Genomic DNA, 23,813 nt, shown 5'->3' on the forward strand with positions numbered 1-23,813 from the left:
CCTCAGCTTTTGTAGTTTATCCTCATTCGTTTTATCCCACCTTCCAACCTCAGGTTTTGTAGCTTATCCTCATTCGTTTTATCCCACCTTCCAACCTCAGGTTTTGTAGCTTATCCTCATTCGTTTTATCCCACCTTCCAACCTCAGGTTTTAGTTAGGAGAATAGAGGTGCCAACGGTGGTATCTGAGCTGAAATCGAGGCTCACAAGTTTCTTGTTTCCACTTTTGTTCTAAAATGGCTTTCCTGAAATGAGCAGGATTGCTCAAGTTTGAGCAAGAGACCTCTCCCATATAAAGTTAGTTTAATTACTAGCCTGGTGGTTTAATCTAGTTCAGAGGCATTCCACAGGCCTGGGTGCTGCCTTTCAAAACACTGCTTTTGGTGTATTGGTAATTACCAGGTGAAGTCACTAACAATTTGAGCTTTGAGCTTCTGGAAACTTGATTGCATTGCGAGAGAGTGACCTGGCAGTCAGTCTCCTCCGTTCTGCTGGCCGTTGGTATCATCAGCTAAACTCCCTGAGACCTGCGAGGCTGGACTTGATTCAGCAGAGTTCCCCTCTCCACTCAGTCTGATTGGTCTTGTATTACCACCCTAGCTTATCCTCATTTGTTTTATCCCACCTTCCAACCTCAGCTTTTGTAGTTTATCCTCATTCGTTTTATCCCACCTTCCAACCTCAGGTTTTGTAGCTTATCCTCATTCGTTTTATCCCACCTTCCAACCTCAGGTTTTGTTTCTTGTGAGTTTCCTTTCTCCAGGCTCACCTACCTTGCCCCATGCCCCCATGGTCAGAAATCACTTTAGTGGTTCTAGATCCCACCTTTTAGGGGCATCACAGCTTTAACATTGCTATGTAGTTTACTACGCTGTTGTTGTTGTTGTTTTCCCGGATAGCGCTCTTCAGTGATAAAGCTTTTCTCTGTTTCTAGTCTTGGTTGGGTAGAAAAATGCGAATGACTTGCGGTGACTAATACTTTTAAATCTGGTATGTTTCCCTCTGGGTGGGTCTTGAAAAAGAGAACTTCCATCCTAGTTTAAGGTGGGACAGGTAATCTTCATTTTCCCTCCCTTGGACCTTTTGTTTGCTGTTGTTAACATGACAATGCGGGACCCAGGAGGGGTTGAGTGTAGGCTCTGTCTGTGTGTTTAGACCTGCAGTGCTCAACCTCACTTAATTGGACTTAACCAGGCTTTCTGTTTTTCTCCTAAATTGACTTGCAAAATACCCAACTATTCTGCAACTTCCCAGTAAAAGGTAATTAGAATACTTGCTTTAGAAATACATTTACAACTGAAAAAAAAAAAGTGGATGTGGTAAACATTTCACATTCCTAAAGTTAGAAATAGTTTAGAGCAGAAAGAGCGAACTCTGTAAACAAAGTACCCCCCATTATAGAGACATTGTTAAAGCCTAGAGTAGGCAGGTGATTGAAGTAAAGGCAGGATAATTAATTGCCTTTGAAAGAGCTGTTTGAATATAATGTAGTTTTTTAAATCTGCAACAGGTACTACTTTTCTTAAGAAAATGTGAGGTGGTATTTCCCTTTCACTAGGTAACTTCTGTTTTATTACAGAAGCCCCTAGAGTATAAGTAAAATAAATTCTTATCTAAGAAAGTGATACACATCTACTTTTGAATGGTACCTTTTCCTTAGGAGCCAACAGAGCTTCAATGAGGAGAAAGATTATACCTTCTGAGTGGAATAGAACTTATTTAACATTAAATGGCGGCACAGCTAAGATAGACTAAAAGGTGCATGCATGCTTCTGAAGCAGTGGAGTAGTTCGTGGCTATTTTTGAGAATGAAAAATGGTCAGTGAAGCAATAGTGGCAAAGATCCATCAAGCTTTGTTGAAAATTGTTTTCAGATTGTGTAATCACAAATTAAACATTTCCATCTAAAGCATGGAAAGTCACTAAGGAATATGAGCTCTGGCTACTGTTTTCGAATCAAAGGCCTCTGTCCCACTGCGTTTGACAGAGAAAGTCATCCCTTGGTACCCGCGGGGGACAGATGCTCAAGTCCCTTCTATAAAATGGCATAGTACAATGAATACAATTGGCCCTCCATATCCACAGGCTTCACCTCCAGTTGTATTTTCATCCACATACGTGCGTGTTGTGTATGTGTGTTCATTCATCGTGTGTATATAAATGAATCATTGGAGCTACTGTTCATAATATCAGAAAGCAAGTGATGACACATGTTCTTGATTATTCTGCTAGTTGTCTCAAAGGGATATTGTTTGGTCTTTTAAAGTAAGATACAAGTTTATGTTTCAAAAAATGATATCATTCAGAGATGTCTTTAAGAAAGTAAAATTTTCTCTTTACCCCTTACCACCCTATTATCTCTTTAAAGGATTACCACTGCTTATGTTTTTTATATATCTTTAAGAAAAGAAAACCTATTTAAATCTGTATTTATTTCTCTCCTCCCTCTCTCCCTTTTCTCTATCAAAAATTGTACACACACACACACATCAATGGTGTATCTGTGTGTTTTAACACAAACAGAATCCTCCTAAACACACAATATATCTTAATTCTCTTTTCTCATTTTATTTAATAACTGTATATAAGTTTCTTTTAAGTTTTTTTTTTTTTTTTTTTAAAGCAGTTTCCTATTGTTGGGTATTTAAGTTGTTTCTAGTTTGGGTACATCACAATGACAGGGTGAACATCCCTGCATATAGTGTGACATACTTTTGTGAGTATATACAATGAATTCTTAGCAATGAACTTGTTAGGTCAAGGGGCATGTGCATTTTTTAGTATTAGTAGATTTTGTCAGATTTCATCAGTTTATCACTTTTATCTTGGTAGCATACAAGTACGTAAGAATAATTTCTCAAGATAGCAGCTTTTAAAAATACCTGCTTTTATGAGCTCATGTCCCCATATGAAGAAAACAATTGTTTAGTCATGACTTTGAGGACATCGTGCCATGCTAATTTTCTAACAGTAAGGGACACTACATGGTTTTACAACCACCCGAGTGGTGGTTCTCTTCTGATTCATCCACCTTTCCCTTTCACCCAGACCCCTGTGAAAGCCTCCTCATGGGTTTCTCTATTTTGATTCTTGACTCTGTCAGATCCGTAGTCCCCACAGCAGCCAGAGTGATGTAGTTAAAATGTAAGTCAGGTTAATTCAGTCACTGGACACACGTCTCTTGAGGTCTGACTGTATGCCTGGCACTGGTCTAGCCATTTAGAATGTCACTGTGAAAAGCCAAGCCCCTGCTCACTTTGGTGGGTAGAAGTCAGCCGTCAAGAAACCAAATATATGACATCAGGTGGAGCTAAGGACCTTGAAGAAGAAGGAGGCAGTGTGAGGGGATGGAGAAGGGCGGAGGCTGGATGGAATTGGGATGTTGCCTTTTAATAGGGTGGCCAGGGAGGGCCTCTCTGAGGAGATGATATTTGAGTAGAAACCAGAGGAAATAAGAAGCTAGTGTGCCTACAGAAACTGTGTCTCTGGTGAAAAACTGTCTAGCAGTTAGACTAGAACCTACTGTGCTTAGACTAGAACCCCAGCTCCATCCCTGCTGGCCCCGTCCTCTCCACCCTCCATTCTGCACCGCCCGCCTACTCTGCGAGCTATGCTGGCCACCTTTCCTTTTCAGATACTCCAGGCTCATCCGCTCATTTTCAGTTGCCTGAAGGCTCTTCCCCTCACATCTTAGCTCAGCAGATGCCTGTTCAGAAGGACACCAGGTCACTCGCTGTCACATCCCCCTCTTCCAGGTCTCTATGTAGCACCCATCACCATCTGATAGTTCCGTCTGTCTCTGTCTCTCCCTCATCCAGAGTGAACTGTGATACCAAAGACCTAGCTTGCTCACTGCTTCTGGCACATAAGTAGACATTTGATAAATATTTGTTGAGCGAATAAATGGTAAGCAAAAGCCAGGTGTTTCCAAGTTACTAGCAATGATATGAAAGCATGGAGAGAGAATAAGTTGACAGGTAATAACCACAGAACACCAGGATACTGGGGAGGTCAAACATAAAGGAAACAGCCAACTAGATGAAAGATCGCTTTCCCAGGCTCCGAGGCCTCCATTTATTCACCTGGAAAGCTCTGCCCTGGGCACTGGGAAAATGAAAATGAATTATAGTGCATGTTTATTTATAAAGAGTTTACCATCTCATGGGGGCGGTCAGACAAGTAAAGAGACCCTTGGAATACAACACATGCAGTTGAGAAGGGCTGTCAGAGTGCTGCGCACAGAGTTCTAAGAGGGATGGAGCAGACTCATAGCAAGAAAGCCAGGGGGCTTTGGAAGGGAGATCATTACAAGATGAGTCATAGTTAACCAAGTAGAAGGCAAAGACAAACGGCATGTGTTTAAGGAGGGGTAATTCAGCGTCAGTGTGGAGAGTGCCACGCGGGAGAGCAAGACAGAAGGCTGGGAGGCCAGTTAGGAAGATACAGACTGGGGATGGCAGGGAGGAGGGATGACCGTGACCTCAACCAGGGCGTCACGGTGGGGAGAGGCAGTAGGGGGATATATTTAGAGGATGTGTGAGAGTTAGACTCACAAAGTCTTGGAAAGTGATGAAAGGTGAAAAGAAAAGATTAAATCAGCCCAGATTTCTGGCCTGAGCACCTGGGTGGACTGTGACGCTGTAAATTTTATTATTTCATAATATTTGAGAAGCTGCAAGAAACCTTAAAAGACCTTCTGTCTGGTGTTACCTTTATAATTGAGGAATCGAAGCCCAGAAGTCTTAGGAGAATCAGCTAGGTGATTGGTAGGCAGGGCACAGCTAGGCCTGACACTGTCTCCTGACACCCTGTCTGGTGTTCTTCTTACTCTGCCCTGTTGAATGTAGGACTAGAGCCTTGTCAGAGGGATGGGAACTTTAGACGGTCTTTTAAGGGTCATCCACGTGCATGAAGCTATGGGAGTGGGTAAGATCCCCAAGCTGATGGGACACCAATGATGGAACTCAAAAACTACCCTCATTAGGGTGGCAGGAGTTAAGTGAGTATGGGGGAGAAAATAGCCGAAGCAGCTGTCAGGTGGAGAACCAGAAGAAACAGTGCTGTGGGAGCTGGTAGAGAGCTGAGATGGAAGCGGAAGAGGAAGAACTTGAGTAGTATCTAGTGCTACAGACCAAGGGGACTGAAGTCCAAGAAAAGGCCTTTGAATTTAAAGATGGAGGCCACTGGTTATCCTTAAGAAGTCAATTTAAGGAGAATGGTAGAGGTAGAAACCTGGTTGAGAAAATATTCGCAGATACAGACCATTCAACCTAAAGATTTTACTGTGAAAGAAACAAGTGAAAGCATACAGCAACTGGAAGAAAACGTAGACGTGAGGGATAACGTTACAGGGGAGAAGAGGCTGAGAGATTTGTGGTTTGTTTTAATTTGTTGGAAGAACCATGCCTGTCTGTAGACAGAAAAAAGAGTCACTGAAAATGGAAGGATTTGAAACATCTGAAGATACAGCAAGATCAGATATGGTGCTAGGACTTTCAGGAGGGACAGAGGCAGGGTCCAGGCTTAGAAGCGTGTGTGTTTGTTCACATGTGCGTGCAAGCTTGTTAGAGCTAATGTTTGATGAGGGTTCACTTTGTGCTAGGCCCCATGTTTAGAGCTGTATACACTTTACATCATTTAATCCCTACTACAGCCTACTGATGCAGATAGGTTTTTTTTTGTTTTTTTAGCTCCAAGTTACAGTTGAGGAAAAGTAGGCTTGATGGGTTTAGGTAATTTTTCTAAGGTTATATACCTTGTAAGGAAGTGGGAGGCTGGGTTTCAAACTCAATGCAATCTCTCTTTGAAACATGAGTTATCACCTAGAGATATCTTGAGCCAGATGAGAGAGAGCATATGTCTGATAGATAATTCAGGGAAGTTCAAAGACAAGGTTCTATGCTACACACGGATATGGAGCAGTTGGCAGTTTTGGTGTCATTGTTGATGCGAGCGTGCTAGGAAAATGGAGATGAAAAGATTTGAGAGGATACCAAACAGCACGAATGTGTGACAGCTTAGGTCAGGATAGTGATATGATCATTTTTTCCTCATTCCTTTTAGTACCCAATACTTTTTAAAAACGTTAGTTAGAATGGCTCAATTTTGCTTTGTTTTGTTTTTTAGAATAAGCACATGTTACCTTAGATCTGATATCAACTCTTTAAATTAAAGAAATTAAAATGATTTTATCCATTGCGAGGCAAGAGGACCCTTCTGTTTCCTTAACTCTTGCATTAACCAGCATAGCAGTGCAAACCCCACGTGCCCTGCAGAGAGTCACATAACCTGACAATGAGCCAAGCTGCTACCCAAATGATAGCGATTTGTGTTCTTTGAAAAATAACTGTGGGGCTTCCCTGGTGGCGCAGTGGTTGAGAGTCCGCCTGCCGATGCAGGGGACACGGGTTCGTGCCCCAGTCCGGGAGGATCTCACGTGCCGCGGAGTAGCTGGGCCCGTGAGCCATGGCCGCTGGGCCTGTGCGCCATGGCCGCTGGGCCTGTGCGTCCGGAGCCTGTGCTCCGCAGCGGGAGAGGCCATAACAGTGAGAGGCCTGCGTACCACCAAAAAAAATAACTTTGTCATAAATATCTGCTGTAAAATGAACATTTGGGGCATTTTGTCTTATTAAAAGACAGTTACTTTAGAAATTAATGAAAGGATATCAAGTACCTCAAGGGGCCAGGTTTTATATCTAACATGGTGTGAACTTGTGACTAATATTGGAAATGATGTAATACTGTCCCTATTCTGCTTAGAAGTTTGCATTTAAAAAAAAAAACTGAAAAAAAAAAAAAGACTTAAAAAAACCTTTCTGTCCCTGTGTTTCAAATGCATTATCGGTAAAAGAGGATAGTAATGATACCTACATTTGGAAGAGCAAATAAAAGGAGACATCGTGAAAAATATTATTTTTATTGAACAGTGCTGGAAGAAATGGAGTGTGCTGAAGGGGGCTAGAAAATATTCTTTAAAATATTAAAAAATGGTTACTTTTTTATCATTCTCCCATTCACCCAGCAAATATTTGTTGAGGGCTAACACTCTGAGGTGTGCTGAGTTACAGAGATGAGTATGGCCTTATTGCCTTCAAAGTGATCAGTATTAAGGGAGGTGAGAGAATAATTCTAGTGCCATAAAGTTCTTTCAAAAGTTAATTTTAACAGGTAGTATAGCTTTTAAGAGAAGAAAATTCAGATATAAAAAAGTATGTAATAGCAAAACATTAGCCTCCTAGCCTCATGCTGTGGGTAACCTTCTAGAGGCAAACATTTTTATCCAGTTAGTGTTTTGTTTTGTTGTTGTTTTGTTTTTTGCTAAGTGCCTGCAGGATTGGTTTCAACAGCTCTTTTTTATTTTAGTTCATCTTTTGGAATATAATATGCTGTTCTTTTTTGTCGTTTTTGCGGGACGTGGGCCTCTCCCGTTACGGAGCACAGGCTCCGGACGCGCAGGCTCAGCGGCCATGGCTCACGGGCCCAGCTGCTCCGCGGCATGTGGGATCCTGCCGGACCGGGACACGAATCCGTGTCCCCTGCATCGGCAGGCGGACTCCCAACCACTGCGCCACCAGGGAAGCCCTAATATGCTGTTCTTTAGAAGTATTGAAAGAGATGCTACTACTCCACTGTTCATAGAGGGCTCTGAATATATTTTCCAGAAGTGATAGATATATTTCTACTAATCTATCCTTATGTTTCTCTGGTTTCTAATTGTGACCAAGTTCTGTATTTAAAAGATGGCTGATTTGAGAAGTGTTCATCTACTGTAAAATGAAGGAGATATGTCTTGTGACAGCCATAGTCCCATGTGGAGTATGATCCGTTTAGCAAACTAGTTTAAGCTTACTTGATAGGATTAGGTCTTCTGCCAAATAAAAGATTTGCTCTTAGCCTGATAAATGTGGAGGTCTCCTGTGATTCAGGCATGAAACCATATAGGAGTCACACTCCAGCTGCCAGTTGTTTAAAGACTATATCAGCTAATTCTGTTTTCCCCTCCGACAGGACAGTGTGCTTTTTGTTGATAATAGTAATTGTCTTTATATCACCACTTTTTATTGAAGGTCCTTGTGCTAGGTATTATACTAGGTACTTTATATTCATCATTGAATTTAAATTTAATTCTTATGTCGGTACAAATATTATTCACTTTTTTTGGAGAGGAACTTGAGGCACAGAGATTTTAAGAACTTCGCCCAACATCAGGTAGCTAAGTGGCAGAGCAGTAATCTGAGCCCAGGTCTCTGACTCCAAAGTCTGTATTCTTGCCCCTGTGGTATCCTGCTGTTGATGTGGAGTGGCGGAATTCAGATACAGATCCATATTTAAGATGATACGTTTTGACACATGTGTGTGTATATATATATATAAACGGAATCATTTTGCTGTACACCTGAAGCTAATACAATATTGTAAATAAAATATAGTTCAATAAAAAAATTTTTTTTAATGCTCCCTCATACTATCTGGACAGCAACGAAAATTGCTTTGTTTCTGAGTGGAGGAAGAGAGAAGGGGGAGGGGAAAACCCACCCCTAAGAATCAGGAACTCCAAGCTTGTCTCACATAGGTTTGCAGACTGAATTTATATTTCTTGAGTGATATGAAAACTCTCAAGCTGGGAATTTATTTTAAATAATCTTGAATTGGTAGTGCCTCCAGCTACCTGGCAGAAGCAAACACAAGTTTCGTTAAGAGGAACCCACCTTCAGCCCAGATGTTAAAGAATTTTCATAGGTAATGTTCCAAGGAAAATGGGCAGCTCATAAACAAAAGTCTCAAATCACACAAGGAAACAAGGCACTTTAAAAAGAGATGGCAAAAACAACTGACAGCATTTTAAACCTCCAAAGATTTAAAATTTAAAAATTATCATAGCTCTAAAGTGAATGTTTTTGTTTTAAAAATTAAAAAGGTGAGTATATTTATGAAGATTGAAATTTAAAATTCAGCATTTCAAAATTCTTGCTTTAATAGCAGATTAAACACAGCTGAAGAGGGAATTAGAGAATTACTCAGAATAGAGAGAGAGTGAGACACAGGAAAGTGTGAGGAGGTCTAATGGGTATAAAAGAAAACCGGGAGGAAAGGAGAAATGATGGCTGAAAATTCTCCAGAACCATTGAAAGCTATCAATCCATACGTTCAAGAAGTACAGCAAGTCGCAAGCAGGATAAATAAAATTAATTCAGGCTAGACAGTCAGAATGAGACTGCTGAACGCTAAAGCTGAAGAGAAGCTCTTAAGTGGCTAGAGAGAAAAGCAGATTGTCTTTAAAGAGGAACAGTTCAACTGGTGGCTAACTTAGAAACAGGAACCGTGGAAGCCAGAAGTCATTTGAATGGTATCTTCAGTGTGTAGAGGAAAAAACCTTTCAACATAGAATTCTATACCCTGTAAAAATGTCTTCCAGGAACAAGGGTAAAATAAAGACAGTTTTTAGACTAGCAAAACTCAGAAAGCATATCACTGGTAGAACCGTACCAAAGGAAATTCTAGAATGTACTTCAAGTAGGAGGAAAGTGATTCCAGATGGTAGTTTGGAGGTGGAACAGGGGATGAAGAGCAAAGAAAAGTGGTAAATATTTAGTCTAAATAACATTGTCTGAATTTAAATGTGTGTGTGTGTGTGTGTATATGCATACATGTATACGTATGCATGTATGATGGTAATTACAATGCTTAATGTTATCTGAGCTAGAATTAAAGTCCATAACAATGATAAGATGGAGGGGTTGCTTATAATTTAAGTAGTCTAATGTGCAAGTATTTTATAGGAGGAAGGTAAAGATAACAGACTGTAAGTTAAGTATTTATAGTAAAAATTTCAGGGTCTAAACCTTGGGACTAGAAACAAACCAGGCAACTTGCAAATAGGTAGTGGGGGGAAGTTGGGGGGAAAGACAGCAAGAAGGGAAAGAAAAGAAAAATGGAAAAGATGGGACGTTTTTTACAGATTAGCTTTGTGAAGGGGACAAAGCTTCTCAGAGACCAAAATTCCATGTAATAAAACTCTGAGCCACTTATTGGATTTCCAGTCCATCTAAATGATGAGCGTCATTGATGGCAAAAGCAGCATGTAATAGTAGAACAGTAGAGAATTAGACCTGGCACACGAGTGGCATTTCCTAACAAAAAAACTTGAGTTACCAAGGGGCTTTTGTTAGAATTGCAATGAAATTAGGGAGACACCAATAATCTAAAAGTCCCTGGACTAAAGAAAGCAAGTAGTAGGCATTGATATTTTATATTCAAATTGAAGTAACTTCAGTGTCGCTTATATGGAGTCTCCAATTGTTGACTGGTTGATTTGGCTTTAACGCCAGTGACACAACATAACGGAGCTTGGCACCAGTAACGTTTCTCAGCAAGATACTGAAATGCACCCTGTTCAAATCCCTAACTGTCCCTTGACTGGGCAGGAGAGGTGCTGCCAGACTGTGTATACAAGGGTTAACTCGCTTGGGAGAAACCAAGAGGAATGCTAAGGGATCAAGACATGACATGCTGCCCATTGTTTGTAGCTCCAGGATCAAAATATACAATTATACATGCCAAATAAATTCTAAACCTGTAAGGTAGGAAAAGAGGGGTGGCTCTGACTACAGGTGCCAGAAGCATTAAATAACCTTCCCAGACAAGGTGCACCACTGTTGTCTTGAATGCTGCAGGGTCCCCCCCGGTCTGGCATTTTCCCCCATGCTAGACAATGTGCATTCACTGCAGGAGTCTCTGTTAAGCCTCTGTCTCCCAGACCTGCTGGCTCCTGGTGCCCAGCCCTGACACAGAGGTGCCTTTGTGAGTGTAATTACCTTCCCCTGTATTAGAAATAGTCTGTTTCAAGCTGTATTTGCAGGTACAGCTAGAGTAAGCAGGAATTAGCATGTGAAAAGACCTGCCCTAGCCCTGACTTCTTTATCAACCACCATCCTTCAGGATGGTTTTTTTCCCTCAGATTGATTGGGCAGGTGTGATACCATCCAAGATGAAGAGCTTTAAAAGAAGGAAAAAGACACTGGAGATAGCAGTGTATGTGTGTAAGACACAAATCCTGTTGTGTTTTATCTTTTGACAATTTCATGCCAGACAGAGCTGCCGGAGTAAGCTTGGGTGGATGATTCCAGCAACTTAAGAATTGATTAAAGCTCCTTTGGGCTTTCACCATAGTGTCCACATCCAAAAAAGCATGAGAAGTAAAACAGATATTTCCTTTGCCATGGTGATACAGTGGCCAGCGTCTCTAAACATGTCTAATTGGCCTGTGTGCACCATGGACCACTGAAGTTAAATGAAGTTCCTAGACGTTAACTAGAATGGTGACGGAGAGACTTTGGAGGGATATGGAATTGGAACAGAGCCAGAGTTGATAATTAAACTAGATCTGAGTTTTGATTCTAGTTTATTCACATATAGGTCTCCCCTGAGATGCCTTTTATTGTTCCTGTCTGTTATTAGTGGGCCTTTTATTAAAAAGGAAAAGAATAATAATTTCCCCTTTTTGGAGAAAGAGTGCTTTAACGAAGAGTAAGAGATCAGATGATTGCATTTTTCATTTATTAATTTCCCCCAAGTGATTTTACTGTGTGTACAAAGGAACTTCAGGGCCAACCAGGGAATGTCCAAGGGCAGGGCTGCCTAGAGCAGGGAAATGTGGGGATTTTTCTTAAGGGGAGGAACATTTAAAGATTTATTTTAGGTGGTACACACTTTGTCATTTATTAATTTTTTAATGGCCAAAGTACTTCTTTTTGTGTTGCTGACGCAGGCTCTTGGGCAGCATGGAATGTTCCCCTTTATTATAAAGTTGCCTGTTCAGAATGGCTGATCACTTGGTAAAAATGGTACGTGGGGCAAGTAGAATTCAAGTCAAACAGGTTTATGTTTTGATGTAGGACTGGAGGATGGGTGTTCACTGAGAAGTGAAGGATTTATCAAGGAATCTGGAGAACATTCTCGCTGTTGGAACTTCAAATGCCTTTCTCACATCCTGTCTCCCTTTTCATTGTGCCAAACTGGCACCTGCCTTTGTGCCTTAGGCCTGGAGGAAGTCGGGGGGCGGGGGAGGAGGGGGGGGAGGAGACCAGGAAAATTTAATAAGCCTGTGCCTTTTTCTTCAACCCTTTGCAAAGTTAGCTTTCCTTGGGAACTGGGCTTTGATGCCTGGGGTGTGAGAGACACCTCATGACTCAGGAGAAGTGATGTGCTGCCGGGAGATGCCTGAGCAGGTGCTGGGCTGTGGGAGGATGCAGGCTCCGGGAGAGGCAGGGACCACAGACCTCCTCATCCCCACTGGCCCTCACGCTTGTCCTGGACTTGAACTTTACATGGGACTTTGATAATTATTTCCTCGTGTAGTCCTAAACCCCTGTCTCCCTCCCTGCCCCGAAGAAGGCAACCTTTGGCCATTTTGACAGGAGAGGAAGGTTCAGAGCTCTGTTTCCCCCAGTGCTCTCTCATTACACAGCCACACAGCCATAGAGGGGAGGGTACCTCTCTCAGGTCCCAGGGCTGCTTCATACCTTGCTCAGTGGAAATTAGAGTTTCTAAATGTTTTCACTTGCTGGCTAGATGGTCCTGCCTCTGTGAAGCAGAGATGGTGGCCATTCCACAAGGTAACTTTCTTCCTTCACTTTCCCTTTCCTTCCTGTTTTTCAGATAATCAGAAACCTGAAACGTCTTACAGAGTCTCACCTTGGCTCCAGCATGCGTAAATTATTTAAGCACATTGTCTGATCCCTGGTAGGAAAAATGCAGCATATTTCTGACCATTTTTCCTTTAGTGTTTCACAGTGTAGCTCCGCCTTTTCCTTAGATGTGGTCTTTCTTTGTTTGTTTGTTCATCTGTGTTTTGATCGAGTCATTTTTCTTCGTAGTCATCTGAAACTGTTTTCAGACATCTCTTAAAGCATATCACACCTCTTATTAGGCTCCTGTTCTCACACTGATACATGATTTACTGTCATGATTTCAGGAAAGCAGAGTTCCTTCTTGGGAGAACCCAGCTGCTGCTTCACTTGGCCTTACTCTTCTTGTGTCACAGGGATGTTTCTAATTTCAGGTCACATATCAGTGTATCCCAAAGCCTCTCATTTCTCTCTTTAGTTGTGGTGTTTTCTGTGGGAGTTGGCAAAGCCAAATCAGTGACACCAGGAACATGTCTTAGGCCCTAACAGCCCAAGATTTTGTTGTTTTCTAAATTAAATCAGGCAGTAGTTTCTGGCTCCTGGTTGCCTACACTCTGAAATAGGCAACACTGACGTAGGCAGATATACAGCACTGAGAAAGTGTAGACAGTGTGGAGCCCTGTGGAATCTACTCCTTGTCTATCTTCTACTTACTTGGAAAGGGTGGTGTTTGGGTTGAAATGAATGAAGAGGAGGTATTTAAGAGGTTGATGTGCCTAGCTTAGCAGTCATCAAAGACGATGTAGAGTGATAGGTGTGCCTTGATTGATCAGATGAATGGGGCATCGAGTAGCTTTACCTGAGAGGAATCAGGCTGACCAGGAGAGGAAAATGGGAAAGTGAAGTCATTACAAAGCTTTGACGAGGGTGACAATGCTGGGCCTAATCCACAGGACAGCCAAGACCGTGATGATGGTGGAGTTTTTAAAACAGCATATAGGAAAGAAATTTAGGCAGTATGGCTGAGGAGGTGTTAGACCATACCGCCCCCTCACCCTCCCACAAAAAAGAAAACCAAAAAACTGGATAGCATGAATTTAAGGAGAAGAAAAGCATAACTGAACCACAGAAGCATGACCCCGACTATGGAACGGTTGATAATATTACTGTTGAAGGCGATGCTCCAAAACGTATATGGTGGTTGCAGTGTTTATCTCTTGCTGGTGAAAATTAAGGGCAGATTAAATTTTTAATACTTTAAATTAAGGGCAATTTAAATTTTTAATACTTTACTTTGTCTGTGATAGGCACTTACTATTTTCTAATCGGGGGGGAAAAACATGTTAAAGGGAAAATATTACCAGCAAAAAAAAGAGAAAAAAAAATGAGCAGAGCATCTAGACTGAAGTTCTATAGATGCAGAAATTTGGGAGATGAGGTCCGTGGTAAAAACTAATAGATTTAGTTAAAAGCAGGATTTGTGTGAGGAGGAATTTTATCATCCTAAAAATTACTGCAAAGTGATTTGTTTAGTAAGTCAGTAATATGGCAATTTTTTTTTTTTTACTATATTGAAGGAGCCAGACATGAAGAAGATTTAACTGATCTTAATATGAGTTGGTCATTTGGTGTTTAATTTGAATATCTCCTGGACGGAGATGTGCATGTGAGCAAATAGCGAACAGAACTTATGGGAAGGTTTGTAGGCAAAATAAGGAAAAGGAAGTGAAAATAGACAAACAAATGAGTGATCGTATTACCCTTACACAGTAACTCCCTGGATTATAACTTTCTGAAAAGCTAATCATCAGGAAAGGATTGGACGCTACATGGATACTGGTGTTATACTGTACTTTTTCCCCTTGAAAAAACTGGGAGAGGTGGAAAAAACTTGAGCCTCCTGAGTTTTGGACCTGTCTCTGGCACTGCCTCCAAGGAGGTCCCTTAAGCAAGCCAACAGCAAGGCCCTTAATAAACCTACGATTGATAGGTTAACTGTCCCGAGCACCAATTTGCACATGTATAAAATGAGGAATTTGGGTGTGGTGAATTTTGTAGTTCTTCTTTTCAGTTACGCATTTAACAGTTTGGGTGTTAACAGAAGTGTGGGCTGATTGGCCATACGTGATGGGGGATCTGTACTCAAAGTGGCCAGAGGCAGCTTAACACATCCATGGGTGAGTTGATTGAAGAACAGCCAACATGACAGAATCCAGATTCCAAGCATTTGTTCTGGTTGGAAGGATGGGCCAAACTAGGATGAAGTTTAATAGGATTAAACACAAAGCCCTGCTTATGTTACTTGTTTAGGATAACTAATTAAGTTACAGTAGACCTAGGTTAATAGCGGTTCATATGAAAAAGACTAAGGGCTTTATTACCCACAAGCTCAGTGTGAGTCAGGAGTGTAATGCGGTGTCAGAAAAGCAAAGGCTGCAGTAACAGATGTGTAGTGTTAAGGAACTTTGACAGATTGGAGGCTGGCATCAGGCAGATACCCGAGAGCCAACATCACTAGACCTCAATAAATGTCACTGGGCTTGGCTAGATCTGTGGAATCTGGATGGATTCATTATTTTCCTTGAAGAATCTCTAAATTTGATGAAAATTTTTAGGCATTAGAAATCTGTGAAAGAAATGGTATTAAATCATTAAGTGTTGAAAAGGGGGGCTTCTGAAGGCAGGTGGATTTAGCCTACCTAAAACACAGTATATGTCTTGTGGTTTTCATTAGAATTTTATATCATATTTCTGGGCATGCATCAATTTTCAAGCCCTCCCCATGGCATTATTTTGGCACCAGAAATTATTTGGTGAAGACTTTGCCTTAGTTGCTAATTGTTCTACACAGAGCTCTTAAATATATAGGAATTATTATAAACATTTTAAGGCTTTAGGACAGGCATTTATCAATGTTTCATAAACCCTGGGGCAGTCGGGCTAAGTATATGAATAAATTGGGGGAATCCATGAACCCCTTGAAAAGGTGTCTAATTTTTTACATATGTGTAATTTTTTCTGGGAAAGAGTCCAGCATTTTCATCAGAGTCTCAAACAATATGAAAAACAAACCCCTTCCTCTACCACCTTTATAATTTGTCCACTTCCTAGTGTGTAAACACAGAGGTATCTTGGTTGTTGTTGCCCATCTTCTGAGAACAGATCCTCCTTGAAATGCCAGTGACCTGCCATCAATTAGGGATTTAAAAGGATGTGGCAGGCAGAGTTCCGAAAATGTTTTCATCGAAATCTTACCATTAGAATAAACAAGAACTCTCCCCTCTCGCTTATACCACACAGTAAAATGTTTTATTTTAAAATACGAGATTCAGATTTATTACTTGCAGAATTTGGGTTATATATATTTTTTTCTGTTCCCCTTTCAACTTGTTAAGTACAAATTTGGTCTTCTCCAGGAATATTTTGTTCTGAGGGAAGTTCCAAAGAAGCTTGATCTTCTGAATGGGATATGTGTTTCATGTGGTTTTTCTTCCTTTTCAAACGTACAGGGTGCCAAAGCATGCTTTCTGCGGGACATTCCTTTCTCGGCCATCTACTTCCCATGCTATGCTCATGTGAAGGCTTCCCTGGCAAATGAAGATGGGCAGATTAGCCCCGGAAGCCTGCTCTTCGCTGGCGCCATAGCCGGTGAGTGTCCTCAGAGCTCTGTTCCCCCTGTGCCAGTGCACTGGAATTTTTGCTTATCGTTGTTGACAGGGTGCATGTGAGATGGCTTTAGATTGCTTTGAAGAGCTACTAAAATGAAAGGGAAAGAAATGAATCTTACTTCTGGCAGATTAGACTATTAGACAAGCTTAATTTCTCAACTCCAAAAACAGCTCGTTAAAAATTGGTGCATTTGTAGTTTTGTTGGATTCCAGTTCAGGTTCCATGTCATTTCATAGTTTCACTTCATGGTGTAAGAACAAGAACTGTTCAGTCAGAAGTTTTTAAAAATGTTAATACTTGTGCCTTAAAGGTGTCTAACCAAAATAGTACATAAAACTTGTCCAGAATTTAAGCGGTAGTTATTGTCATTGAGAGGAAAGAAATGTAATAGAACTAGAAACAGCTTGGGTCTATTAGATACCTGATTCCTGCTAGCTGTGTAAGGTTGTAAGATTCGGGGTGGGGGGTGTATTGGATCTCAGAGAGAAACGACTGTCTTCTATAGTGCTACAGTGAAAGTATCAACAGAAGAAAATAGATGCAGACGTTGGCTTCTACATTCCCAGTGTAAATCCTTAGAGGAAATTTGATTATAGCCCCAGCAGGAATGAGTTCATTCTTTGTGGCTTCTCCTTGTTTAGAGACCCTAAAGGCTAGAACAGTCTGGATTAGCTCTCCAGGTGGTGACAAACATTTAATGAGTTAACAGACCCTAAGGCAGTCATGGGGTGCCTGGGTCCAGACAATTTTGATACAGGTGTTGTTCTCATCAGACATGTGGCTTGAGCCTCTTGAGAACTACCCCCTGCTTTGAGAAGTTGTTTGCTGTTCTGTGAGCCCCGTGTCCTGCCTGTAGCCTGGGGAGCCCTGGAGGCGGGAACGCATGGAGCTCCTCTGTAATTCTTGGTGAATCCCTTTTCTTCAAAGGTGGTGATGTTGGTGTATGAGGCAGGGCTGTCCTTTCCTGGCTGCTCAGGGAGCCTCGTATGAGTAGCAGTGAGACCACTCTACCTAAATCAGAAAAGCATGATCTCGAGACTCAACCATAGAATTCCCTGTTTTAATCCCAGTTTGGCCGTTGACTCACTCACTGTGTCCTTTATATGTCATTTACAGATGTATAAATGATAATATCTTTTGAATCAAAAGGGTATAATACAACTTATTTCCAGTCATTTACTTGAAATAAGGTAGGACCTACTGGGGAGAACTAACATACCACTTAGTAGTATGTGACCTCGGGCAAGTTACTTAAGCTCCCCGGGCTTGGTTTCCTCAGCCATAAAGGGAGATGGTAATTGTACTGACTGGAGAGAGTGGCTGTGAGGCTCTAATGAGAGCACCCATGTGGAGGACTTAGCCTGTAGCCTGGCGGAGAGTAAATACTCAGTACATGTTAGCCATCATTATGTGGAATCCAAGAGAATCTGTCTGTAACTCACTCCAAAACTCAATTGCAACATCAGAAGATAAAGCTCAAAGTCTAGGACATTCTCCAAGCTTTGTTTTCTTTGAACCACAAAAATATTGCCTTTAACTCTTCCCTTGGAGAAGATAGCTACCCAGACATAATTTTTGTCTCTGGGTACAAGTTTTCCTGGGTGATCCGTGCTGTCAGAACTGTAGAAATTATGAGTGGATTTTTTTTCTCTTTTAAAGCTTATTGTCTTCTATGTTTCGTAGGATTATGAAAATATTGACCATTGTAAAATATTTGGAAAGTATCGGAACACGTAAATAAGATAACAGTATCCGTTATTCCATGACTCTAAGAAAATCACCATTTAATATTTTTGCTAATTTTTCCCCCCCTTGGACGGTTTTTAACAGAACTGTGATCACATTATGGGTATGTGGTTTTCACTTAGTATCGTTTCTGAAGCATTGTTCACCATCACTGCAAAACGGTTCATGGCATGTGCTGTGGGGTCAGACTATCCGGGTTCAAATTCCAGTTTCCCTGCTGAGAACTGTGTGACCTGAATGAGTTACTTAATGCCTCTCGGCTTGTTTCTCCACCTCTATATGGAAATAAGAATAGTCTTAGTCTTGTAAGATTATTATGAGGATTAAGTGAATTAATGGATATAAAGATCCAGGAAAGCACCCGGCACATAATAAGTATTTTTAAATGTTCAATAATAATATTAATTTTCTTATGTCATTTAAAACTTTGTAAACAAAATTTTTAATTTGCTGCATACTTACATCATCTTCAGTCTTAGAAAACAAACTTTTTTTTCAAAAAAAATTTAAATACATGGTATTGTTAAAAAACATCTTTGTGCATAAGGCTTGTCCCCCTATTCTGGATTGTTTTCTTGGGAGAAATAAATTCTCTGAAGTGAGTTTGCTGGTTAAAAAAAAAAAAAATTATGATTGTTTTTAAGGCATTGCCATGTCCTTCTTGAAAGTTTGAACTACTTTACATCCCCATTCTGCTATTATTTTAGCCCTCTAGCCATCCTATTGTCTTTCAGAGTTGTTTTCCACATACCTTCTGTATTAGTTATTTGTTGCCTCAGAACAGGTTACCCCAAACTTAGCAGCTTCAAACAACAAATGGTTATTATCCCAGTTTCTGTGGGTTGGGAGCAGCTTATCTGGGGACCTGTAGCTCGAGTCTGTCATGAGGTTGCAGTCAAGACATCAGCCAGGGCTCTAGAAGGCCTGACTGGGGTCGGAGGACGCACTTTCAAGACGGCTCAGTCGCACACACGGCATTGGCAGGACGCACAGCATTGGCAGGACCGTCAGTTCCTTGCCACAGGGCCTCCCCATAGGTCCTTGGGTATCCTCATGACACAGCGGCTGGCTTCCCCCAGAGCAAGACCAGAGAGAGAGGGAGGAGGGAGAGGGAGGGACAGGGCAGGAGAAGTTGGGGGAGGAAGGTGAGAAGAAGAGGAAGCAAATAGAAGCTGCAGTGTCTTTATGAGCAAGCCTTGTAAGTCGCACTCCTTCGTTTCCACACCGTCCTATTAGTCCTACTGATCAGCCCTCCGTAACGTGCACGAAGACGATGCGGAGGCAGAGGTGTGAACACCAGCAGGTGAAGATCACTGAGGCCCCTTTGGGAGCGAACTGCCACGCTGACTATAGAACGTTTACTTTCATTTTATTGCCCATCTTCCCCTTCCCTGTAAGACAGGATAATATAAGACAGACTTTGTCATTGGATTTTTCTTGAAAGGACAGATAAGCCACAAAGCTTGATGGTCTTTATCTTCCACAAACCTGTATAAACTATGTAATGAGAACTAAGCTACTTCCTTAATTTCATAACAGATATCAGAAGCCAATGGCAACTGTCATAACCTCTATTCTCATTAAAGTTAGGGATGTTTCTGTTATCCAGTTTTTTAGCCTTATTTGGAGGTTCCAGTCAATGTGGTAAATATGAAAAGGAAGTAAGAGGCATAAATATTAGAAAAGAAGAAATGAATCTATCGTTATTTGAAAATGATTGTTTACCTGAAAATCCAAATTAAAATGCCTAAAAATGTATCAGAATTAATAAGGAAGATTAGTAATTTTTTTTTTTTTTTTAGTAAGATAAACATAAAAATGTATATCCAGTGATAAGCAGTTAACTGATGTCCTGGGAGGAAGCAGGGCCACCATCTGCTGAGTGTAGAGCCTTGCAGGTGTGCTCGGCCAGGGAGCTGAACTTAGTATGGAAAGGGCAGAGGCCTGTGGTCAGAAGTGTGCCCAGTGCAACACCATCAAGAAGGGCAGTGAGCACAAAATGCACCACACGTGTGTGGGCTGTTGGTTGCAAGCCAGATCAGACCCCCATGTTCCTCTTGTGGATACCAGGGGAAGAAAGGCATTTCCTCAGGAGAGGACACAGTGATGGGGTGGGTATGCACAGAAGCCCAGGAAGTAGGTCCAAGGGCCAGAGTGATCTTCGTTGTCATTAAGAGAAAGGAGAAAAGCTGATCTCAAAATAAGCTACGAGGAACAGTAATTGACTTAACTAACTTATTATAAGAAATGTCTTAATGCTATTTTTATATGTTATATAAAATACACATTTTAATATAAAATATGATTTTTATATTTCAGTTTATCTCTTACACAGGATACTTCTGTTGTTGTTGTTGTACGCGGGCCTCTCACTGTTGCGGCCCCTTCCGCTGCGGAGCACAGGCTCCAGGCGGGCGGGCTCAGTGGCCGTGGCTCACGGGCCCAGCCGCTCCGCGGCATGTGGGATCTTCCCGGACCGGGGCACGAACCCGTGTCTCCTGCATCGGCAGGCGGGCTCTCAACCACTGCGCCACCAGGGAAGCCCAGGATACCTATATTTTTTGTTGAACGATACTATTATACATAAGATGGATCTGGGTTCAGTGAACATGATTTTCCCTTTTATGTTTTGACAGGAATTTCAGTTATTCAGTAAGTATTACCTTACTTTCTCCAAAAATTTGATTTGATTTAAAGTTAGATTGCTTTAGTAATATACAGCTTTTTAACAGGTGGTTGTTAGTATCTTAAAACATAGAGAATATTAAATTTTTTTAGGTCTACGTATCTAGTGATAAACTGGGAAGATCTTTAGATACTGGGAACATCTCCATTAATTCACAGGATCGAGTTAAGACCAAGAGATATTTGAATTTATATTCATTAGCCGAAGTGCCTCATGTGTCAGAAGGTGAGGGTTGAAGCAAGGGGCCTGAAATTAAGGAATCAAATTCTGACTCACTCTAATTGTTACTTTTTTGATTAATGAAGGGCAATGCAATATGGTTTATGGATAATATCAAATGAAGGATATCTAATACTTCTCAAATGTTATAGAGTAACCGCTCATCCCAGATGATCTTGTCAGAATGGTGAGGTAGAGGAACAAGTCAGACTGCAGTGATGGTCGTGTGATCTTGTCTTTGAATTTTTTAGCTTTGAATTAATTAGCTTTAGACTAAGTAGTAATTCAGGAATATCTTTTTTTTTTTTTTGCGGTACGCATGCCTCTCACTGTTGTGGCCTCTCCCGTTGCGGAGCACGGGCTCCGGACATGCAGGCTCAGCGGCCATGGCTCACGGGCCCAGCCGCTCCGTGGCATGTGGGATCTTCCCGGACTGGGGCACAAACCCGTGTCCCCTGCATCGGCAGGCGGACTCTCAACCACTGCACCACCAGGGAAGCCCCAGGAATATCTTTAAAAGAGTTATGTGTGTGACTGATGATGATGCTTTTACAAATGTATTAGAAGAATTAAGTTAGGAGAAAAGTACCATTGGCACATAATTATATAAAATGTAACAATTTTTTAATTATGTGGACATAAAGCTTAAGATAATTTAAAAGCAATTCTTAGATCCTTAAAAAAAAAAAAAAGAGTAATGGAGAGGTTGGATCAAGGTAATGGACTGAGCATGTTGATCCATCTCTCCTCCCAAATACCTTAAAATGGTAGAAGATACATGTTAAAAAACTCCTTATTGGGCTTCCCTGGTGGTGCAGTGGTTGAGAGTCCGCCTGCCGATGCAGGGAACACGGGTTCGTGTCCCGGTCTGGGAGGATCCCACATGCTGCGGAGCGGCTGGGCCCGTGAGCCATGGCCGCTGAGCCTGCGCATCCGGAGCCTGTGCTCCACAACGGAAGAGGCCACAAACGTGAGAGGCCCATGTACCGAAAAAAAAAAAAACAAAAATCTCCTTGTTAGCACCAGCCTTCAGAAGATAGGAACCAAAACCTGAAACAAGTGAAAAATGCCACAGCCCAGAACACCGGCAGGAGAAACTACTTTATTAATTTAAGAGCAAAACCAGATAATTTTAACCTCAGAGTGAACAATAGATAAAATGCCTTGAGTGTTGGGGGAGGTTTTAGGGTAAATAATTAACAAGAGTTAAGGAACTGCATTTACTGTGGGAAGGTCAGCTTGCTCCTCTCTCTTCTCCTTTCTATATGGAACTTCAGGCAACATTTGAACGGAGGCTAAAAGCCCAGAGCTGTATTCTAACAGGAAGGAAACACTTGCCTGGAGAGGGTGATTGTAAAGAACTGAAATAAATCGGGGCAAGGCTTAATGGTAATTCCAGACCTTTACCACAGATGCAGGGGGAGAAGAAAAAAATGAACTAATAGCAGCTCTTCCAAAGAGGGGTAGAAAATAATTCCTTCTACCTCACAGAGTGAAGCACCCCGCATTGCAGGATTTGGAAGGTCCCTGCCCAGCCAGCCTATCTTAGCCCCTGCATGCAGTTACGGGCCTCACCCATTTCACAAACTCTCTCCATTCAGGAGAGAGGCCTGTGGGTGAGGCTGGCCCAGAGTGCAGTGGAAAGCTGTCCACAGCACAAATCAGCCTGTCCTTTGAACTTGAATGTCAGTAGACAGCCAGGGGTCCCCTCAGACAACAAGGAGCAATAAGGTAAGTAAACAGAAGAATTACAGAGAAAACAGCAATTCAGGAAACAGAGGAGAACTTTTAAGAACTATAATTAGGGTCCTCAGATTTGAAAGAAACAGTAAGGAGGCTTTCTTGAAAGTTAATAAAAAGATTGCCAAACTTAGAAATCCATAAAAAAAAAAAAAAAAACACCAAATTTGACACATGGAAAATAAAGTCATGGGAGAAAACAAACAAAAAACTCTAGAATATGGATCACAAATACATAGATGAAAAATAACAGAAAATTTAAGAGATACGTAGGATGAATCCGAGAAGTCTAACATCTGTTTAATAGGAGTTATCCAGGGAGAAGCAATAAGGGAAAGAGGACAGAAAACCAATCAGTAATGGAAGATTGGCTTCTCATCTGCGGTGCTGGCTTCCGTCAAAATGCCGAGGAGAGGAGGTCTTGATCTGCAGTTACGTTCCCAGCAGGCACACTTGCCTTCAGGAGCAGAGGCCAAAGCAGGGTAGTCCCTCCCACCAGGACTCCCAGGTACCCCTCACAGACCTCTCGGAGGCAAAATGAAAAGTGAACTTAAGAAAGAGGACACTGTGGGATATATGAAACAGAGCAGATAAAAGTTAAACCCAAGAGTCGGTCTGAGTGACTGCTAACCTTGGCTTATGTGTTTTTGTACAAGAAGCGTCGCTGGGAGGCAGGTAATAGAAAGGGAGACAAAGGGAGGGGGCACCACCTCCTCAGCTTGCAGAGATGTCAGTGCTCATTCGTTGCACACACTGTAACTCACACCTGTGTAACAAACGCTTATGATATTTAGACAAATTGAATTAGTCAGGAAAGGGTGGAAATCACAAGGGAAACACCTAGAAGCAGAGAAAATAAAAACCGTAACTAACCCAGAATGGCAGAAATCAGTCTACGAGCCACAACTGAATGCGTTCAGTGCCGCTAGTAAAAACAAACACTTTTAGCCAAGTTGTGAAAGAAAATCTAGTCATCTGAAATTCGAGAAAACAGTGACATAGAAAGATGGAAAGAGAATGGATTGAAAAATATGTACCAGGCAAATACCAACAATAAGCAAGTGTAGCAATATTAATGTCAAACTAAATGGAATTCAGGGTCTAAAAATAGCATTCAGAAGCACAGAG

General features: G+C 41.5%; 1 protein-coding gene across 2 annotated transcripts in view; it reads left to right on the forward strand.

The window, feature by feature from the left end:
• Positions 1 to 23,813, forward strand: part of SLC25A13 (solute carrier family 25 member 13) — a 200,640-nt gene that overhangs the window by 171,966 nt on the left and 4,861 nt on the right. For both annotated transcript variants that reach the window (XM_024767160.1, XM_024767161.1), the window contains exon 15: positions 16,135 to 16,273. In XM_024767160.1, coding sequence (XP_024622928.1) covers positions 16,135 to 16,273 — 139 coding nt within the window. The remainder of the gene's footprint in view (positions 1 to 16,134; positions 16,274 to 23,813) is intronic.

Source organism: Neophocaena asiaeorientalis, unplaced genomic scaffold (genome assembly GCF_003031525.2).
Source record: "Neophocaena asiaeorientalis asiaeorientalis breed wild unplaced genomic scaffold, Neophocaena_asiaeorientalis_V1.1 scaffold70, whole genome shotgun sequence".
NCBI lineage: Eukaryota > Metazoa > Chordata > Mammalia > Artiodactyla > Phocoenidae > Neophocaena > Neophocaena asiaeorientalis.